Raw genomic sequence first — 19,547 nt, forward strand, 5'->3', positions numbered from 1 at the left:
TTGTTCTTTTAAAGATGCTACATCCGCTAATCGCAGTTGCTGAGTCTCTGTTAGACTTTTGGGTACATTTGCCGCCACACGAAAAGGTGGACTCATGTTGCTGAACTCGGAGCTGTTGTCAAATGTAGGTAGTTCAAACTAAGACTCTTGATCGTACGCTTTTGACACGATTTTAACAAGATTTCCTAAGAGAAGCAGAGTACCAATACCGTCAATAACGTCATGAGGAGAACGTAGAACAAGATCGCGGCGGATCGGGCCAGGGCTATTCTCCTCATGTGGTATAGGTGGTGGTGTGATGATAAACAATGTTGGAAGCTTTGAAGCTGGAGGATCGTCATTTGTCCATTCAGATCCGGTCTGGTTGGTTAGAGATATTGACAAAGGTTTCATCGATCCAGGCCTGCTGATCAGCTATTGTAGAAATTGTGCGATACACCTTTGTAAATCCGTTCGTGTTGGCGTCGTAGTTTACATATGACGCAATCGTCGGGTGATCTTGTCTAAGAGTGAGCCAAGCATTACTCAGAGCCGTATCAACGCGAGTATCCAAGTTATCAGGAAAGGAGTCAACGAAGTCGAAGGAAAGCGATATGTGGCCAGTAATAGCGAAAAGCATCCGACCGCTACCTTCGTATAGCTTTGACAACACAGCATAAGATTGTTCAATCTCGTCAACGGAGCGTTGCCAAACCCTCTGCTCGATCTGTTGCCATGCATACTGGTTATGGTGAGTCGCCATTGTTACTTGGTGCGCTTATGATGATTGGTAACGTTGCAACAATTCAAAACAGAAAAATATCGATTGTCGGACGGTAACTGCAGAATCTATTGCACAGAACAACATTTTAATACTTACAGATAGGATCCGCAAACTGTAGATTTACATCATGTAATCGAATGCAAGGATTCCATCGGATGATCGTGAATAGCAGTTTAGAACTCATGAGGTATGGTGAGAAGAGCGGTACTCCCCGAAGGATTTTCCGATATTGAACCGGTATTAGCCTACCCACAACTCGGCGGTGGGTCCCCGATCCCAGAATTCAACCTACATATAACAGTCCCCGGGGCCACTTACACAGTTTGACAGCTCGCGGTGCATCCCCGATTGCGAAACAAACATTACCAGATCCACATTGATCTACTCCTTAGCAACTTCGAGCCGTTCTAAGGCCATCATCATGAGTGTGTAGATCATCTAGTATAACTTTCAAGATTACTACCCAATTGTGGCAATCTGAACAGCTGACGAGATCAGCTAAGTTGTCGTAGGTTGGCTGCAGATTTCTCTAGCTAGGGAGCATCTCGATCTTCACGTCGAGGAACTCGTGATTATAATCGCTATCCATCCCAGCTACTAAGACTGAAATAAATGCGAGTAATGTTGGTACCTAATTATTTTTTTCTTGAGAGTGGCACTTCGATGCACCTCTAGGATTAACATGACCTGAATGATGGTCACTTGGCCAAAAAGCCACTAATATTCTCTCGCCACATCAGAAAAACAGTAGATGAATTGGGAGACGTTATGTGCAATAACTCACATATTTCGTCATACCGTTACCAAGTAACGCATGAGAAGATGTACACCTTTTGCAGCTTGGTGAAGGCTAGTCATTGTTCCAGTACCATGTGTGTCGAAGTAGTAATTGAAACCGTAATAAACCTACATTCTCATACTAAAAGTAGTGTTCAAACATGACGGCCATCTCTCTTAGCCTACGCTTCGTTTGCCCACTTAAGACCAGAAAACTACTCCATCGGCCATTATCCCGTAAAAGTGCCAGAATTGAGTTTTCCGTAGAGATTTGGGCCTTTGGAGGTTTGCATATTCAGGGAACAAATAGCTTGTTTTGTTACTTATGAAGCATAAATGATAAAATAATTTCCATAGTTCCACTGACTAAGTATTCGAGCCTCTACCGTTAACTGCCCAACATGGCCATCACCGAGACTCAGGTGAATGCTTAAAGTCTGATTGAGAACATCGGTATATCACAACGGAGCAAAGGCAGTATTGACTCATTTGAGATGGAATCGGTACAAGGACCAGATTATTGTCTCGGCAAATTTTTCTATCTGAGTCTTTTCTTTCTTCGTAGCTGGCGTCAACGATGGTAGCACCAGTCCTTTGACGCCCTTCATCATTCATCTAAAACATTATTGACACTGTTTGTCGAAGATTATTAATAAGGTGCTAATACAGGTACCCACCGTTTTCACTGATCTGAGAGGATCTATGTATTCATAGCGTTAATTTTCTGGGCTGGCTATTCGCCGCCAGTGTCAACACTGATTTTAGCCAATATCTCAGTCCTAGGTGGATGCTTATTTTTCGGAGCGGTCTTCCAGAGTCTTGCTCGAGCCTTCCGATCTTGGAGCTGACTCTGTTGTGCTTTTTTGTTTGTAACGTTCTCATTTTTAAATGTTGAGCAGGCGTTCCAAGATACGCCTGAAAATACGTATGTGGCTGGTATCAAAGCCACTCACCGATGGCAAGCTTTACTTATGCCATATACAATTCCGGATACATAAAAGGGCTATTTGCTTCTACAGCAGCCATATGAGCTGACAAGATTTCTCAACGACAATAAATCTATACGTTTCCTTAAGGTCTTGAAATTCTGGATTTATGTTTAACCTTCGTTGGATTACAAGATTCTATGGTGTTGGAGCGTAGCTCCGTTGATGATAATATTAGGTAATGTAACAAAGAACAAGAATACTACATACACAGCTTATTAAGAAGACTCAAGTAATGCCAAGCATATATCTGCTAGGTCTCTTCTTCTTCTTTTATCTAGCAGAGCAGGTGTTACGAGTAGCGGATAGATTGTGGAATATCTAGTTAATGCTCTCCAGGGCAACTAAAAGCAAATGAGATGTGGAAATGCACCCCTTCAACAGTAATAGGCACTGGTAAGTATGTTCGGAAATTGACTTTCTGGTTTTTTAAGCATACTGTTATTAACAAGGTTTTACTTATGCGATATGAGACATGCAAAATCTACACAACATAATCGATAACTAGCATTTACAACACAGGTTGCATTAACTTTTGTAAATAGTATTATCGGAGCCAGTTTGTCAAAAACCGTCACGAATTCTATTCAACAGGCACAGCATTTGCAGCTGAAATCCTCACAGTTGTATATGCAGCGTGACACTTTGATCATTACATCAAGTAGACATGCATTATATCGCGTGATTGATTAGTCTTATCATATACGTCCCAATATAAATTACTTCAGGCAAGAAGAATATTTAATTATATGACAGATAGTCGTTTTGAGCTTGACGGCCTGTCCAAGAATACATGCACCTGCCGAGACGAACGAATTTATCCCGAGAGACTTATCTCTGTTGGGAGAGATGCACTGTAGTCTTCCTGGGGCCTACTTACCTTCGCCACCGAAGTAAACGTTGGGTGAAAAGAGTGCCAGTTGTTTAGCAAAACCAATGGGACGTATCATAGATACGAGCTAACTGACGGGCGGTGTCATCCATTTTATATACGGAACCTGGATGAGAAATCCTTTAGTAGACGTGCAATTCCACGGGAAATGTAATATTCTTCTGTAGACAATACATCGTGAAAATAATCTCTCTTATTTTTTGTTGTTGTTGTTGTTGTTGTTGTTTTTTAGCGTACGCTGCTAATGCTTTATAGTTGTCCCAAGGTGGGTGAAAGCGACGGAGCCTGTCTTTGAAGAATTCCTCCATTGAATCCTAAGAGAATAGGGAAAATGGGTATTGTAAGTGTGAAAAATAGCTCACTTCATTCCGACATATAGATTGGTAAGCTTCTACAGATAAGGGTTTGTGTACTAGATGTTTTAACCCATGTCAATGGGGGGTTTAATGTGACAAGGTTCCTGGTGATAGGCAAAATTTGGTATCGCTTTGGCACTTTTGTCAGATACTGTAGCTGCACTTTTGTTGGAACCTATTATAGGCCCCATAGTACGAGGAACGTTATCTATACAGTACTAAACCCATGCATAAGTAGCACTACCAGGGCGCTAAAAGAAAGACTCCCTGGGTGTTCGTATATGGGGGACAAATAGGGAATAATGAGGACTTGGCAATCTCTACGAGTACTGTTTCCAATGTTAAAATACATATCGTAGTGCACCATGGATACGTCACAAGTAAGTAGGCCATTTATTTTCGATTTAGCTACTTTTTGGCTTCATATAATGGCTTTTGGCCTACGCTAAAGATAAGACTTTTATGACCCTTATATTAATTATATAGGATTCCATTAGAATAATATCCCTTGTAACCCAATGCTCTTTTCCGTGTCATAGACATATCTAAACAAGATCCTATCATAAGCTTCAAAAGTAATCAGTTACCTGTGGGGTAATAAATGTCAACTTCAATTTGCATGGAGTTTGCACCGACTTATCTCACTCATGGGTCCATTTCAGGCAATAGTAGTTTAAGTGCCTCCGCACTTGATTGGGATAGAGACAGCCGAGTTGGACGCCGTCTCGAGATTTTGGTGCATGATCCAAAGAAATGTATTTAATGATATGTCATCGTTAATTCATTTTTGGAAGGTATTTAAAGCATGTCGGACTCTAGTACAGTATTACAGAAATGTTCCGATAGTTCATGTTGATTAGGGGTAGTGGGTATGCAAATGGAAGTGGTGCGGACCCATCTCTAACCTAATTGTTCTTTCCCAATAACTGGCACTGTTATACTAGTGACGACGGAGTGCACAGCGTAGATGCGATTATTAGCCTAATATTTTGCCTATCGGCGCAACGATATGACGGTCAGTCACACGCTCCTATGCACCCAATTGAGGGATTTACGAACATCTACTTCCAACGGTCAGCCAACCTCCGTCGAACGTACGGAATGGTTTATCAGAAGCCTAAATCAAAGAGACAGGGTCGCCTCAAGTCGTCTGACTCGTCGATTTTCTCTTCCCTTTTAGTCAGTGACAGTTTTTTGCAGTATTAGGCGAGCACTAATATGGCTTAGGGGGCGCAAACGTCTTGATTCGTATGCTACATCGCAGTTGACTAGGGTTCTATGAACTTGGCAAAGAATGAAAGTGACGGTTCGGGGTGATAAATAGGTTAGAAAGCCATGTGTAAATTATACCCCAGCTTCACCGAACGTTTTCCGAGATCCAGCAACGCTCCGCTTGCTTGGAGAGTCGATTGTTGTTGGTGGACATATACACTCATTTGAGATTCTGATCATGTATAAGTATCGAGTGCTTGTCCTGTATAAATGGAAGTGTTGCCAACAATACCGCAGATAAGAGCTGGTCCTGAGATCGTCTCTTCTGAGGTGACCCATTTGTTCCTTCATTGCGTGTTCCAACATGCGCTTATCAAACTTTTTGACGATTCTGACGGCTGTTGCAGGGGGGTTTTCTGTCAAAGCTTCTTTGTTAAGACGTGATGATGCTTTTGCCAACAATGACACTTCGTCTGCCCCTATTCCCAACCGCTATATCGTGGAGTTTGCAGAGGTCAGTTCTGGATTATGAGCAATGTTCTCTCGTCCTTTGCATATATGCTGATGAATATGATCAGGGCGTCGATCCTCAACAAGCGGCGGGTGATCTTGCAAATGCAGGGGCTTCTGTGCTTAAAATCTTTGACTCAGATATCTTCCGTGGTGCATCAGTATTGTCAGATACGCATAATCTGGACACGCTACAGTCACTTGCACCAGTCATTCGATCATGGCACTCTAAGAAGATTAAATTGACTGCCCCTATTGCAACTTCACAAACATTCGGCCCTAGTGCAGCAAATTCCAACTTCTCCGTCCATCACATGACTGGCGTGGACAAGCTTCACGAGGCCGGAATTTTAGGCAAGGGTGCTAAAGTAGCTGTTGTCGATACTGGGGTTTGGCATCCACACCCTGCTGTAAGAGAGCCTCCTTATATGCTCATGGGAAGAGATCCGTAAACTCACGCTTCCGCAGCTCGGTGGTGGTTTTGGACCAGGCTTTAAAGTTGCAGGGGGTTACGATCTTGTTGGCACTTGTATGTAACAACAATCCTTCCCAGGTATATGAAACACTTACTTATCTACGATCAGGGTGGGGCTATAACACTTCAGACAAGTCACCGAAGCCAGATCCGCTAGACGGCCTAGGACATGGAACTCACGTCTCGGGAATCATTGCTGGACAGGCTGACAGGTAAGTCAGCTAATCCAAAGCTGTTGATGGTGAGTGTCTTATGGCTAATTTTACCCAGTTATGTCGGAGTAGCACCCGAGGCGTCTTTGTATGTTTACAAGGTTTTCGGTGATTATGCAGATTACACCGACACCGACACGCTTATTGATGCTTTCCTGATGGCATACAACGATGGGGTATGTTTCAATTCATCATCCTACCTAACAGCCAAAGGCCTTTTCCCCCTGTAGTACTAATAAACACGTTGGTGCCTTTTTAGGCCGATATCATCACGTCATCTGTTGGTGGCCAATCTGGCTTCTCGGATGATCCATGGGCCGTGACCGCCTCTCGTCTCGCGGAACAAGGCGTAGTAGTAACCATTGCCAACGGCAACGATGGTAGCAGTGGCCCCTTTAGTGAAAGTAATGGCTCAAACGGCGAGTTTGTTCTCGCCGTGGCTTCTGTCAATGCCGATGTCTCTGCTGAGGCTGCTTTCGAGGCTACATTCGAAAGCCATAGTTCAAAGAAGATTACGGTCTCATATCAAGCATCTGTCCTTTGGGACTCGGCTGCATATGATGAATGGCCTATCGTTCCATTTAATACTGATCCTACTGCCCCAACTGACGCCTGCCATGCGTTCAATAGCGGCTGGAATCTCAACTACACCAACTCCATCGTTCTTGTCAGCGACGGTGCATGCGATTGGCAGACGAAGCTCTCTGTGCTCAACGCTTTACACAATTATACATTGCCTATCCTGATATACACTTCTCAATATCCTGTTAGCGCATTTTTCAACGGCTCTGGGGATAGCACGGTCGGCTATATCCCTCTCGATTCTGGTGAAGCCCTCATGAAGGCTCTTCGGTCGGGTGTTAAAGTGACAGCAAGTTTCAAGAACACTGTCGAGCATCTTAAATTTCTGCCGAGCCCGGCTTTCTATGGAGGAGGAATGCCCAGCTATTTCAGCAGCGTTGGCCCTACAAATGATTTAGCACTAAAGCCGGACATTGCAGCACCCGGTGGAGACATTTTCTCGACTTATCTTGACGATGGTTGGGCAATATTAAGTGGCACATCTATGGCTACTCCCTACATTGCCGGTGTGGCCGCGCTCTACATTGGCAAGTACGGAGGTAGACATGTCCATGGCCGTGGCTTTGCCAAAGACTTGTCAATGCGAATCATTGCGTCTGGAAAATCGCTAGACTGGCTTTCTGATCCATTGAATCCTGTCAACTCTGATATCCGAGCTCCTGTTTTCCAGGTTGGTACTGGCCTCGTGAATGCGTCTAAAGTCCTAAACTTCCAAACGAGCCTGTCATTCTCAAAGTTCATGCTCAATGACACACACAACTTCAAGCGCTACCACAGCGTCGACATTACAAATAACAGCCCGCATCCAATTACTTACACGTTTTCTGTCGAAGCTAGCGGCTCAATAGATACGCTAGTAAGCAATCAGGACCCATTAGGCAAGCCTGTAGTTGGAGTGTACACACAAGTCTTCGCTGCTCCTTACGCTGCTGTCCCGTCTGTCACGCTGCCTCACGGCACATTTACCGTAAAGCCAGGCCAAACAAAGACGGCCAACATCAACTTTATGTATCCATCGGCCTTGAACGCGACCAACTTACCGTTGTACAGTGGTAAGATCATCATCAAGGGAAGCAACGGGGAATCACTCGCAGTACCATATATAGGTGTCGGTGCGAACATTCATAAAGACCTAGATTCAGTATTCTACTACGGCAGCGGACTTCCCGGAATCACCTCTGGGAGCCGAGGAACACCAATCGGAGATCTTCCTAGCTGGAGCTTCAATGTCAACCCATTTGTCAAGTCCTATCCTACTTTTCGGCTTGCTTTTAACTTTGACACGACTGAGTTTCGCTGGGATATATTTGAGTCGACTTGGAGGGAGAAAGACTGGACGTACCCTCCAGTCGTTGGTAAGAAAGGCTACGTCGGAGCCGCGTCCCTCTGGTTGAACGGAATTCCACTTCTCATTCCTAACACAAGTCTTGTCACTGCAACACCGTTTACGGACATACCAAGAAGCATTAGTGGTTCATATGCGTGGCTTTGGTTTGGACAACTCGCGAACGGATCTCAGATGACACCAGGAACATACTGGATGAGATTGGCGGCGCTACGTCCATTTAGTACCAATCCACAAAACTCTGACAACTGGGACATTTTCACTACACCGCAATTCCAAGTTACTCCTCTTCCAACTTAGGATAATTTAGATAATTTGCTTCTTCGTGCTTAGAACACCTTTGAAGGGTCTATATATATACACGTAGCCAGCCAGGAAGCCAACCTTGCGCACGTCGAATATGCTACTCCTGACTTCCATACATGTATAACTCCATGTACTCCCCAGAGAGTAGTGTATGCCTCCCCGAGGGTCTTTACAAAATATGTCATTACGGTACTTCACGGTGTTCAAACTGCGATACCAATCTTATTGATGTACTCCCACACGTGGAATCCCATGAGACCGGCTGGGGTCGGGCTACGGCCAAACAATGGTCAAATGTTTCTTCCATTTGTGCTGGATGCAAGACGCAGAGAATTATGGATGCAACGCAGCAGCAGGCAATCATAACTGAGTAAATTCGGTAAATGTTTGTCGTGCATAGAGCCCTCATGTTCCCCCAAATTTTATTTTTGAATAATCACATTGCACATGTATAGCATGTGTAAACGAAATCTATCGCTCTTTGGAGGTTCATCGTCAACGTTTACTAGCCGTATTCCACTAGTTCGACCAATCTAATAGCACCTGGCGAATATGTGACTCACGCCTTCTTTGATCATAACAAGAGAGAGAGAGAGAGAGATGTAACTAAAACGCTGTGAGATCCACAAAGTGATCATTCAGATATCTCACATCGCTCGCATAGATTTCAACTAGAACGTGTGTGGATTCACCAGGCCTGCTGTTGACAGTTCTTTGGAGAGTCTTGACGGCCGCAGCCATGAGTCAAAGCTCGAAAGAATGCGTCTACTGTAGTCACTTGCGCTGTCTTTTCTGAACTAGAGCGCAGACGGGGAATCTAAAACCCAACTTCTAAATTACCTACAGAAGCCCTAGCAAATAAGTCAATCTCGATCATCTAGCCAAGAGTATGTGCATCTACGACTTGAATCAGTTGGAAGTGACTCGTGTAGTAGAGATGGTTTAGACTTTGTCACATTTCCATACATTTCGAAGCGAAATCAACCCTTCCCGCTCCATTACTCTCAAGCAAATGCCACACTATCATATTTGTTCCTGAAAGCGCCATAAAATGTATTATTTGTGGTAAATTTATAATAACACTTGTGCGGTGGAAGTGAAGTCGAAGTTTCATGATAGTCAATAGGGACGAATGTAAACAAATAACATTGCACTCTGAATATATTCAGGCTTTCTATATAAAATCGTCCGCAAGGAACGGTGCTGATAAGGAAGCGCGTTTTTCGGGGTTCTTTACAATCTGAACATCAAGCCCCAGCCGTTGGTTACTCGCCATGTCCCGGAGGCTCTGTATGCACCAAGCTTTCTGTTCGATGTTTTTCCTTTGTTCCCAATACCAATGAAGATTAAAAAAGTATGCCATAACACCTTGAGCTTGGAGTGTGTTGTCTGCTAGGCCCTCATCTAGCGTCCTTCTAATATAGTCGGCAAATCGATCTAAGGTACTATAGTCCTTACCCAAGATTTTTAAGCCAGCAGATAGCTGAATAGGATCTGAAACAAGCACTGATAAAGTAGAAAATCGGTTTTGCAACTGCCTGATGAGCAAGTTGAAACGGATTGTCAATGACCAATGAAGCATCCACAGGTCGCTGGCTTGAGCAGCGGTAACACCTATCTCATGCGGCTGTGGGCTGATATTGATATCAGCATCTGATACTTCTATCACAATAGGGCATGGAGTAACAGCAGTCATTTCTGAAAGCCATCGATCCAGATTGTTCTCTACTATGGATGCACAATTGAGCAGATATTGTGTTGTGAGGAGGCCTCGCCGTACTTTCTTCTCAGTTTGAAAGACTGTGGCATCTAATCTGTCTGCATACTCACAAAGAGTAGGTAATGTTATAACTGCTTCGATGGCTTTGTGCGTAAGGTAATTCGGATCCTCTTTCTTAGCTAGGCAAAGAGTATTGTATGGTGCATGGCACATAAAGAATCCTCGCCTATGTCTCGCTGCGTCATAAAACTAAAGACTGTTATTAAACAATGTGCAGAATATTAGGGAAATAAACATACGCCAAGATACCGAAGCCTTTGTACAAGGATTCTCGTCAAATCACCACAGGGAAAGTTTGCGCCAAACCGTTGCACCAGATGCAAACCACCCTTGATGTGTGCCATATAACCTCCATTCGCTCCTTCGCCCGCCAGAAGCTCGACGCGAGAAAAAATCATGATGCTCACTAAAGCGGATCCAATATCCACATGAGATGGCTTTTGTCTGACCCATATGTCGCTTCTCCGGAGACCATGGAGTGCATTCGAGTAAAGCTCGGCTGAGCGGTTGATGAGCGCCGCGTCGCCATTTTGACGGCCAACAAAGCCCGTATATAGTGCAAGCAGTCCTTGATTCAGAGTTTCATTCCGACTACTAAGCAAAGTAGCGAATGAGCTCATCCAAGAACCAGGAGAGTTAATGTTTTGCCGCAGGTCTGTGTTTTTAGGGAAAAGCAGATCCATGAACACGCCGTAAAATGCATCACAGACCACTGCAGTCTGTGCCAATTGCATACATAGCGGGGCTTGCAAGTTTGATTCAGTGAAGCTCCTAGTCTGATCGATAACACCATCAGATCTACCTTCCTCATGAATGATCTTATTGGCATGCCCGCCCTTTGGCCAACTGCTACTTGTGGTTATCTTGAAGCTGTAATTGCGCTCGTAGCCCAGGCACTTCCTGCCAGTAGTAAAGCAGCGCTGACACTCCGGCATTTCAAGGTCACACTGCCAATTCTCAGTTAATCATTGTGACTGCAACCGCAAAGATTCATAACGTACCTTGACCTTCCTTCGACGACATGTCTCACAGGCCCCTCTGTGGTGTTGTTTAGAGTCCATTTGTCGTAGTTGTCCCTCACAGCTACTAATAAACGTGAAAAGTGAAATACCGATAGGATCAAACAGAATAGGATACTTTGTGCGAGTTTAAGCAGTAGCCTCACTTTGCAACCCTCCGTGACTTCGGTGATTGTTTGGCCCACCAACCACGAAAGCTTTTTACTCCAGAATTGTTGCTTACGCTGTTCATCAAAGCGTAAACGCATGAACCATTTGGACCATTGGCGTGACAGGTGGGCCATCCTCGACCAATACGCTAACCAAATACAGTATACATTTGCCGAGATATTGCATTAGTACATCCGGGTGGCTTTCAGTGGATTGTCTTAGTCTTAGTTGGCCGGAACGATCTAACCTAAGCACAAGTTTTCACCCACCCTATGAGCAGGAAAGACGTTGTGTGATATCCCAGGTTGTTGAGAAAAGTTGCTTTTTTGGAGATATAAACACTGCAAGGCCAATCTATATCTTCTCAACACGACTGATTCAAAACAACGTAGTCAGAAACAGCAGTGTGGTTGTTTGTCTTTATGTACCCTGTGTCTATATACTTCATTGTTAATGTTGTTAATGTAGACCACAGCATTGATAATTGAACGGACTTAACACATTCCCCTATCAACTATTACGAGGCCTACTGCTATAACCACGAGACTCTTACCGAGCCTCTTTTCTACACTGAGGCATTTGAAGCTACGTAATCAATAGAGGCTGAGGAGCGAATTAGTTGTGGTGGTGCATTGTTAAGAGCGTGTGGGGCGGATGTGCTTTACTACTAATATCCTAGCACACCTGTCTTCTGTATATCTTGTCCTATATATTCACTATACCTAGGTATGTTTTATCTTCCATTGGAAGGCTTATCCTAAAGATAGTTGGGCGGCGCCGGAACACTGGTTCATACTGGCCAAGGATTAACACAGCATTCGGTCCAGTTGCAGAACTGCACCACATTTATAGGATGCTGTTAAGAGTTGCCGCAATAGTGACAACCGCTCTGAGGATAATAATAACTATGGCATGGCGACTTGGCATACGAGAAACGGTGTAGGATGGCGGACATAACATCTACTAGTATTAATATATGCGACTTCCTGTAGATTATTTGCCATAACATGGGGGCCCGCTCTATCACACTCCGGGTCAATTACCAGAATACCCAATGTAGAAGTGGATATAAGTTGAAAAGCGTTGGGAGTGGATGGGAACGAACCTGCATCTGGATGACTGCTTGTTGCATGGCCGTGAGTGATGATGAATTGCTGGATTTGTTTCCAGAATGGTCAACGAAGCTCTACAGACATATTTATTTGTAATTAAATTTCTCTGATTCATTGTACGTAGTAGCAGCTCTTCTTTAGCCTTTCATACAGATCCATCGCCAGAATCTTGTGGGTGTTCTTGTGCTAGGACCCCCCCTTTATTGGCGGTAGTCGCTGGCGCCATTGCTATGTGCTCGCCTTGTCTTTCGCCGTTCCTCGACTCGCCATATGGCGCAACAGCGGCTTGGAACCGATACCAGGTACTGGATCTCTCTTTCATCCAATCTGAAGGTGACATCATGGTTAGCACGGTGAAATTCTTGGGGCAATCCGTAGATTCAATTCAGACATACCATTTAGCTTGTATGATATTTCCACGGGAATTGGCAACCAGGTAAACAGTGCGGCGACTTGACCAAAGCCCCATTCGTTGTCCTCAAAATCAGCCCCTGCTACCTTAATGAGCTCACCTCTTTGGTCCCAGAGCTTGACTAGCCCCCATACCATGCCCACTAACGACAATGTGGTCAGCAGCCCCCACACAATCGCCATGATAGTCAAGACCCTCCGCAAGCTCGGCCGTTGCTTGATCCGAGGGAACACAGTAGTGGCAGTCTGCGCAAAGAATGATATGATGCACAGGCCGGCAGCCGCATACACCACGGCCTTGTTGTAGGGCACTGGTGTGAGCTTGCGGAAAGCCGGTTCGTTCTGGCAACCTAAACTGGCCTGCAGCCAGTCCGTCTCTGAATGCCCTGACAGTCCGCTTTGGGATAAAGCGGCAGTGGCTAGAGCGAAGCCCGAAAGGAATTGGAAGAAACGCTGCCACCACCTAGAGATTGGGTGAATGAGACAGAAAAATATCACCAACAGCGAGTTGAGCTGCACAAAGTTCAACATCTGCATCTCGGCAATTTCGAAGATTGTAGGATGTTGGCCCATGCGAACTAGCGTCGCCACCGCAGACGCGAGAATGAGAAACCCATTAGATTCCCAAAAAATGGACTGCACGTCAATACTTTCTCTGAAGAGTTTCCGTAGCATGAAGAAATCTCCTGAGGGGAGAAATCTGTCAAATATATCAAGACCTCGCAGAAGAGGCCCAAAAATAATAGTTAAAGCAACTTGAAAGGAATATGCATACATCATCTGTCAAGTTGGTTAGGAAATGGCCCTTGGTGATATTTGCGGGGCAGATTTAAACAAGAGCCCACTTACTCCAATGCCAGACAAGTCTGGATTTCCCGTGCCAAACGTGAGGATGCATAGATTCGGGCATTGCTCTATCTGCGCCGTAATATTGAGTTCATGTTCCGTTGCATAATCAAAGAATGCTTCAATGGTAGTAAAGTTGCAGTCCACGGATACTGCCTCCAAAGCCGTGGAAATACTTATCAAGTTAGCCATATTATAATGAGCTCATATATAAAAAGGCACTTGACACAGATTAGGTGGCCAGTCTACGGTCCATTTATGCTTTAATTGCTTTGGTTAAACATTTCTGGGTTTATGTGCCGCATCTGACATAAATTAAGCTACATGCAAGTCTTCGCATTCTGTATCCCTATTAACACAAAGTTGGATAAGTAACGACAGGGATATATATTTAGGATGTTACAAAGCTATAAATAGGCCCGGCGGTCTTGTCTTTGCTGATAGTTTGTTACAGACGTATACACGTAAATCTAGTTAAACAAACCGTATTGTTGATTATAATAGGAACAACCGTGACCTCCATCATCCAGCGCTAGCTAAGCTGAGTCTAGCAACGCAAACTGAAATGCAACAGTGCAGGTACTGCCATGTCATCAAGCAATATAAAGAGACCATCAGCTTATGGATTTGACTTCTGTAGAGGAGAGGTTCTGAATTGAGAGAATAGGCAAGGATGATCTTCCTAAAACTTACGCAACCGTACGCTTTCGGCGTTATGTGAAATGCCGAGCTTGTATGTGGCCCCGCCAAGCTCGGACGCGGTTTCTCCTCTAAGATACAACCGGCGTTACATTCCACTTTGCTCATGATCGCCTGACAGCCTGTACCTGTGTCAAGTATAGGCTGATTATTGGCCATGAACTAATATAAATATAAGTTGAGGTCAGCAAATAGTCTTTTGCTTAGGAGGATTCAGCGAATTTACGCAGGAATATGGGAACTATGTGGCGCAATTCACATAGAGAGCTAGTTATCAAGATCGCAATGGTACCAATTACTATATTTAACAACATTTGGTGAGGTGTAAACCGTTTGTTGGCAATACAACAACATATACTTGACCTGGCCCGCCCAGACTCTAAACACAGCATCGAAAATACGGAGCTCTAATTATTGTAAGGACCAAGGCGCAAACATGAATCATAGTACAATTTAATCCGGCAGTGACAATTTCGATGCTCTTCAAATAAAGTCCCTATCGTAGACGAGAGATATTTAACTTAACTTACTTGTCTGGTCTCATTTATCTAGATAGAGGACGGTATTTTAACGAAGGAACCCGGCATTGCGACAGTTTAGTCACCCCCAATACCCATTTTGGAATGAGGAGGTTAAACGTAAACCGCTTTCTATTAACACAAATTTGAATTCAACCTACTAATCTATTTTAAGTTGGTTTGTTACAATGGGTCTCAATAGACCTTGAAAACAAGACCTCATCACGAACTAATAATATTCTAGAAAAATAGTATCAACTAGTGAAACAATTCGAGGCTTGATAAAATCGGCTTTGCATGAACTTATTGTACGAAGCTATGATCTCATCTTCACAATACGGCCCCGCGTTGCCATGGTGCCGTGTGTGGCTTTTGTCGATTTCTGACACTCGTTGCGTAATATCGCATAAAATTGTACCAAAATATGTTCGGGTGCTCATACAAAAAGCTACATTGCTGCCGTTTATGTAAGTATGTCAGCGCCTAACTGAAAGCTCTACTACACCCCAACCGATTTTCAAGACCCAGTGGTATCCCGGAGCCTAAGGTCTTATCAGATGGTGGCGAATTGCAGCGACTTCATCTTCATTACTTTATGACAATCTTGGTCAAGGTCAGCCGATATTCTTCCAACATTTACAGCTAGTACTTGTTTTTTTTTTTAAAATGGTAAACAGTCAATGAAGAAAATAAGATATGGTTTGCTACACGAGAAATGCTCTAGATACAAATAAAGAAAGGAGTATAAATGACACAAGAAACAGTAGTAATATCGTTCATCTGCGCATTTCCAATTTTGTGCCGTTTCCACTTAGTTCTTTCTCAATTGCTATCTCATGTGACGCAAGGAAATAAGGAAACCCGGCTTTTTTTAATTTTACCTGTCCACTTTAGTAGCGGTATTTTCTCGACATTGCCGTTGCCGCTCTGCTCCTGATCAAAGCATGCAGCAAGCTCTGCGCCCGTCACGGTGAGAAGGCTCTCATAATTGCGGAACTCAACAGTACCGGACCTTTTTTCATTATTGAGCAAGGCCTCGCAGAGCCATTGTGCTGTCAGCACCGCGGGGAGCATATCTAGACGACCAGACCACCCGCTCAAGTCGGGTGTTGCGTGTATGATGTTACCATAGTGGGTGATCTCATCTAGAAGGGCTTGGGGGGCATCCTGTCGCAAAGTTGCGGGGCAGAGGCGGTAGATGGATGATGGGACACCAAAATCTGCCGCAGAACGCCCCAAGATGCGCTCACTGGCCCAGCTAGTTGCTGCGTAACCACTGCTTCCGTCTGTGGGAGGCGGGTGTACCGCAGCCGATACTGCTCTTCCATCAAGTGCCGCGGTAGCCCCACCAAAGAGGCTTACCGTGGAAATATAATGAATCGGCACGCGGCGAGGCGCGGCCAGCTTGACCAAGTCGCTCGTCGGGGCGACGTTGATAGAGCGTAGCACGTGGTAGCTGTCCCAGAAGGAGCGAGCGGCGCCCATGTGCAGTATGGCATCGGCCGTGCTCGAAAGCTCGTTGAATTCCTCTTTGGAGAGACCCAGCAATGGTGATGACAAGTCTCCGGGGTGGTGGACGACCGTGGGTGACGAGTACGCCCTTTCAATATCTCGCACGGCCAAACAGTGGATCACATTGACGTCCGGCCTCGCGTCGAGCATGGGAAGCAGGTGCTCGGAGAGGAACCCGGTGGCGCCCGTAATCACGATTGTTGCTCCTTTTCTGGCTCGGTCGTCGGGCACGGGGGCAATGGCAATGGCAGGGGCAGAGACAGAGACAGTAGGGGGCCTGGTGTCGTACTCCCAGTCAATAGTTTTAACGGAGATGGTTTCCTCGACCTTTTGTGCCATTTCACCTAGAGTATTGGCATCGAGAAGCTCGACCAGGGGCACAGCGGCACGGAACCTTTTCCGGATCTCAGATTGCCGGTGAATGATTAAGAGCGAGTTGCCACCGACCAGGAAGAAACTGGTGGACGGAGTAATATCAAAACCAAGTTGATCGATGGCTTTTCCTAAAACACCCCGCCACAGGTCCTTGAGCTGAATCATGGTCTCTGTCAGTTCTGCATCGTCACTCGCGTCGGGCCGGCCAACTCTCTGGGGCAGAGGTAAGCTTTTGACAGCCTTGCGGTCTACCTTGGAGTGATTAGTCAGAGGTAACTCGTCTATAGGAATAGCCACGACGGGTATCATATATTGCGGGACTGGGAGGTTGTGCAGCAGCTGTTGGAGAAATGTTTCCTTGTCCTCAATGGTGCACTCTGTACAAAAACCGCGTGAGCGACCAGGAACTCTGGATCGCCCTCACGCAGCGTAACCACAGCTTCTTGCAGAGCCCCCCGGGAAGCCGTAACGATATTGCTTTCGATGTCGCTGAGCTTGATGCGTAGTCCACGGATCTTGACCTGCGTGTCACCCGCCATACCACTGTGGAAGACCATCGTGCCATCCTGGTTGATGGCCAATGTCTCCTGTGAGGTACATGCGTGTCCAGCCGTTTGCCAGATCCTCCTCTGTAGCAAATGGGTTAGGTAAGAAGTGCTTGTCGGTGAGCTCTTGGTTTTTCAAGTAGCCACGCGACACGCCTGTGCCACCGATACAGAGCTGTCCCGGCATACCAGCGGGCAGCGGCCTCAGTTCCTCGTCGACGGCGTACATGTAATATCCGGGTAATGAGTAGCCACAGGGAATACGACCGACACGCTCTAACGCTTACCTATCCCGGTACGGAATCTCCATTTTGGTGGAAAATATAGGAATCTCCGTGGGGCCGTATGAGTTGAAGAAGTGGAGCTGTGGAAGGTCGAGGTCCGCGAATTGCTGCGTGACGGCCGTTGTGAGCGATTCTGCGCCTCCGAAAGCAAAGCGCCAAGAAATGGCGAGGCGGAGGCTTTCACGGCCATATAGCATCCATAGTGAATACTCGGACGGGGTAGCCTTGGTATACGTGATGCCCTGCTCTTGGATACCTTTAGTGATCTCCAGTGTGTTGCCACGTTTGTCCCAAGGAACGACATATACCATGCCGCCGTTAACGAGGCCTGTGTAAATCTGGTCCGAAGAATATATCCGAAGAAAATGGTTACTGGAAGCTGCGGGGAAGGCAAGAATGGAAATTGGTTGGGTCAAATAACTTACGGTTAAAGGTAAAGGCACTCTGCTGGAGCACACGCTCGGGTCCCAGCTTCCAGGTCTTTGTACGGCCTTCGATTTCATTCCTACGGCCCTCGTGTGTGACCATGATGCCTTTGGGCGTTCCCGTGGACCCGCTCGTATACAAGATTGCGGCGGTTGAGTGTGCTCGTGAGTCGTTGGTAACTTCTTTTGAAGGATGAGACTTTACGAGAGATGCATCAATGAGACGTGCCGAGGGTACACCGAGCTGAGACGCATCATGTAGCGTGGAGGCATCTGCTAGGATCGCCGTAGGCTCACAATCCTGGGCAACGGCTGCCAAACGCGGCAGGGGATTGCGAAGATCAAGCGGAACGTATATCGTGCCCAGCCGCATAATGGCAAGCATCGAACAGGGCCAGTCAGAAGTTGCCTGTTGGAACACAAGTACGCGTAGTCCTGGTGCGACCCCCGCCTCTTGCAACGTCTCGGCGATGGCGTGAATGCGGTTGATCATTGACGTATAAGTCAGTGACTTACCTGTGCCGTCCATAAGGGCAACCTTGTCTGGATTCTCCCGAGCGATCTGGTTGATGCGAAGGGGTAGCGTCTCTGGCCAGTCGGAAACGAGCTTCGGGCCTGGTGAGTATTAAATAAGGATCAGCCTCTTGAAGAGTGTAAATTATAAGTGTATTGGATAGGAAGAGGGAACTCACCGCGGCCAACTTGGACGACTTCTGCCAGCTGCTTCTCACTGAACAGGGGAATCGCACTCATCACTAGGGAGGGCTCGCTAGTGAGAGCCTCAAGGAAGTGGACATAGGTATCACAAAGCAGCTGGGTCACTGCTTGGTCATAGATGCTCTTTTGCCCGCGGAAAAAGATGAAAGCCGCGGCATCCGTTCCGGTAACGTCGACGGTTATATCATACGCCGTCTTCCCTGTATGTACCTCTTCTGACATGCGCATTTGACAGTTGCCCCAAGTCTGTTCCTCCTGGTGGCCTTGGCGGTAGTCGATAAAGGCCTGGAAAAATGGGCTATGTGTTGAAGAGCGTGCAACATTCAGCTCTGACAGCAGGACATCAAAGGGCACCCGCGAGTTCTCCAGCGCGGCATGGCTAATCTTGCGCGCCTCCGCGATGGCCTCGGTGAATGGCTGGCTGGCTTGACGGCGGAATCGCAGCGTCAGCAAGTTGAAGAAGAACCCTATACTTCCCATCAAGGCGCTGTCATGACGGGCCCCGTCGGCAACTCCAATGGTCAATTCATCTGCGTCTGTAAAGCAAAAGAGAAGGGCTTTGAAGGCAGCCAGATATAGATGGAATGGAGTGGACCACTGCTGCTTGGCGACCATTCGGGCCTTCGCAGCTAAGGTGGAATCGACTCGGGCTTGGACCTGGTGCGTGTCGAACTTGGCCATGGGAACTCGGGAGTTCGCTCGCGCCATGGGAAGTAGAGGTAGAATGGGTGGCTGCTC

The 19,547-nt window shown here is 46.1% G+C and overlaps 4 protein-coding genes across 4 annotated transcripts; 1 reads left to right on the forward strand and 3 right to left on the reverse strand.

Annotated features, from left to right (window-relative positions):
* Positions 1-349: 349 nt before the first annotated feature.
* Positions 350-742, reverse strand: Triagg1_8393 (uncharacterized protein; the record flags this gene model as incomplete). The annotated part of the gene is made up of 1 exon (XM_062903234.1): positions 350-742. One exon carries the CDS (start codon positions 740-742, stop codon positions 350-352), a length of 393 nt encoding a protein of 130 aa, XP_062752586.1.
* A 4,608-nt stretch (positions 743-5,350) lies between these two features.
* Positions 5,351-8,410, forward strand: Triagg1_8394 (uncharacterized protein; the record flags this gene model as incomplete). Its single annotated transcript, XM_062903235.1, has 6 exons — positions 5,351-5,500; positions 5,565-5,906; positions 5,965-6,025; positions 6,081-6,183; positions 6,242-6,359; positions 6,443-8,410. The coding sequence occupies 6 exons, from the start codon at positions 5,351-5,353 to the stop codon at positions 8,408-8,410; spliced, it is 2,742 nt and encodes a 913-aa protein (XP_062752587.1).
* A 4,212-nt stretch (positions 8,411-12,622) lies between these two features.
* Triagg1_8395 (uncharacterized protein) lies at positions 12,623-13,461 on the reverse strand (the record flags this gene model as incomplete). The annotated part of the gene is made up of 2 exons (XM_062903236.1): positions 12,623-12,804; positions 12,873-13,461. 2 exons carry the CDS (start codon positions 13,459-13,461, stop codon positions 12,623-12,625), a joined length of 771 nt encoding a protein of 256 aa, XP_062752588.1.
* Positions 13,462-15,727: 2,266 nt separating this feature from the next.
* Positions 15,728-19,517, reverse strand: Triagg1_8396 (uncharacterized protein; the record flags this gene model as incomplete). The annotated part of the gene is made up of 6 exons (XM_062903237.1): positions 15,728-15,780; positions 15,833-17,215; positions 17,263-17,465; positions 17,671-17,995; positions 18,093-18,707; positions 18,785-19,517. The coding sequence occupies 6 exons, from the start codon at positions 19,515-19,517 to the stop codon at positions 15,728-15,730; spliced, it is 3,312 nt and encodes a 1,103-aa protein (XP_062752589.1).
* Between the last annotated feature and the right edge of the window lie 30 nt (positions 19,518-19,547).

The sequence above is a fragment of the Trichoderma aggressivum genome, assembly GCF_033847375.1.
Source record: "Trichoderma aggressivum f. europaeum strain CBS 100526 chromosome Unknown scaffold_041, whole genome shotgun sequence".
Classification (NCBI taxonomy): domain Eukaryota; kingdom Fungi; phylum Ascomycota; class Sordariomycetes; order Hypocreales; family Hypocreaceae; genus Trichoderma; species Trichoderma aggressivum.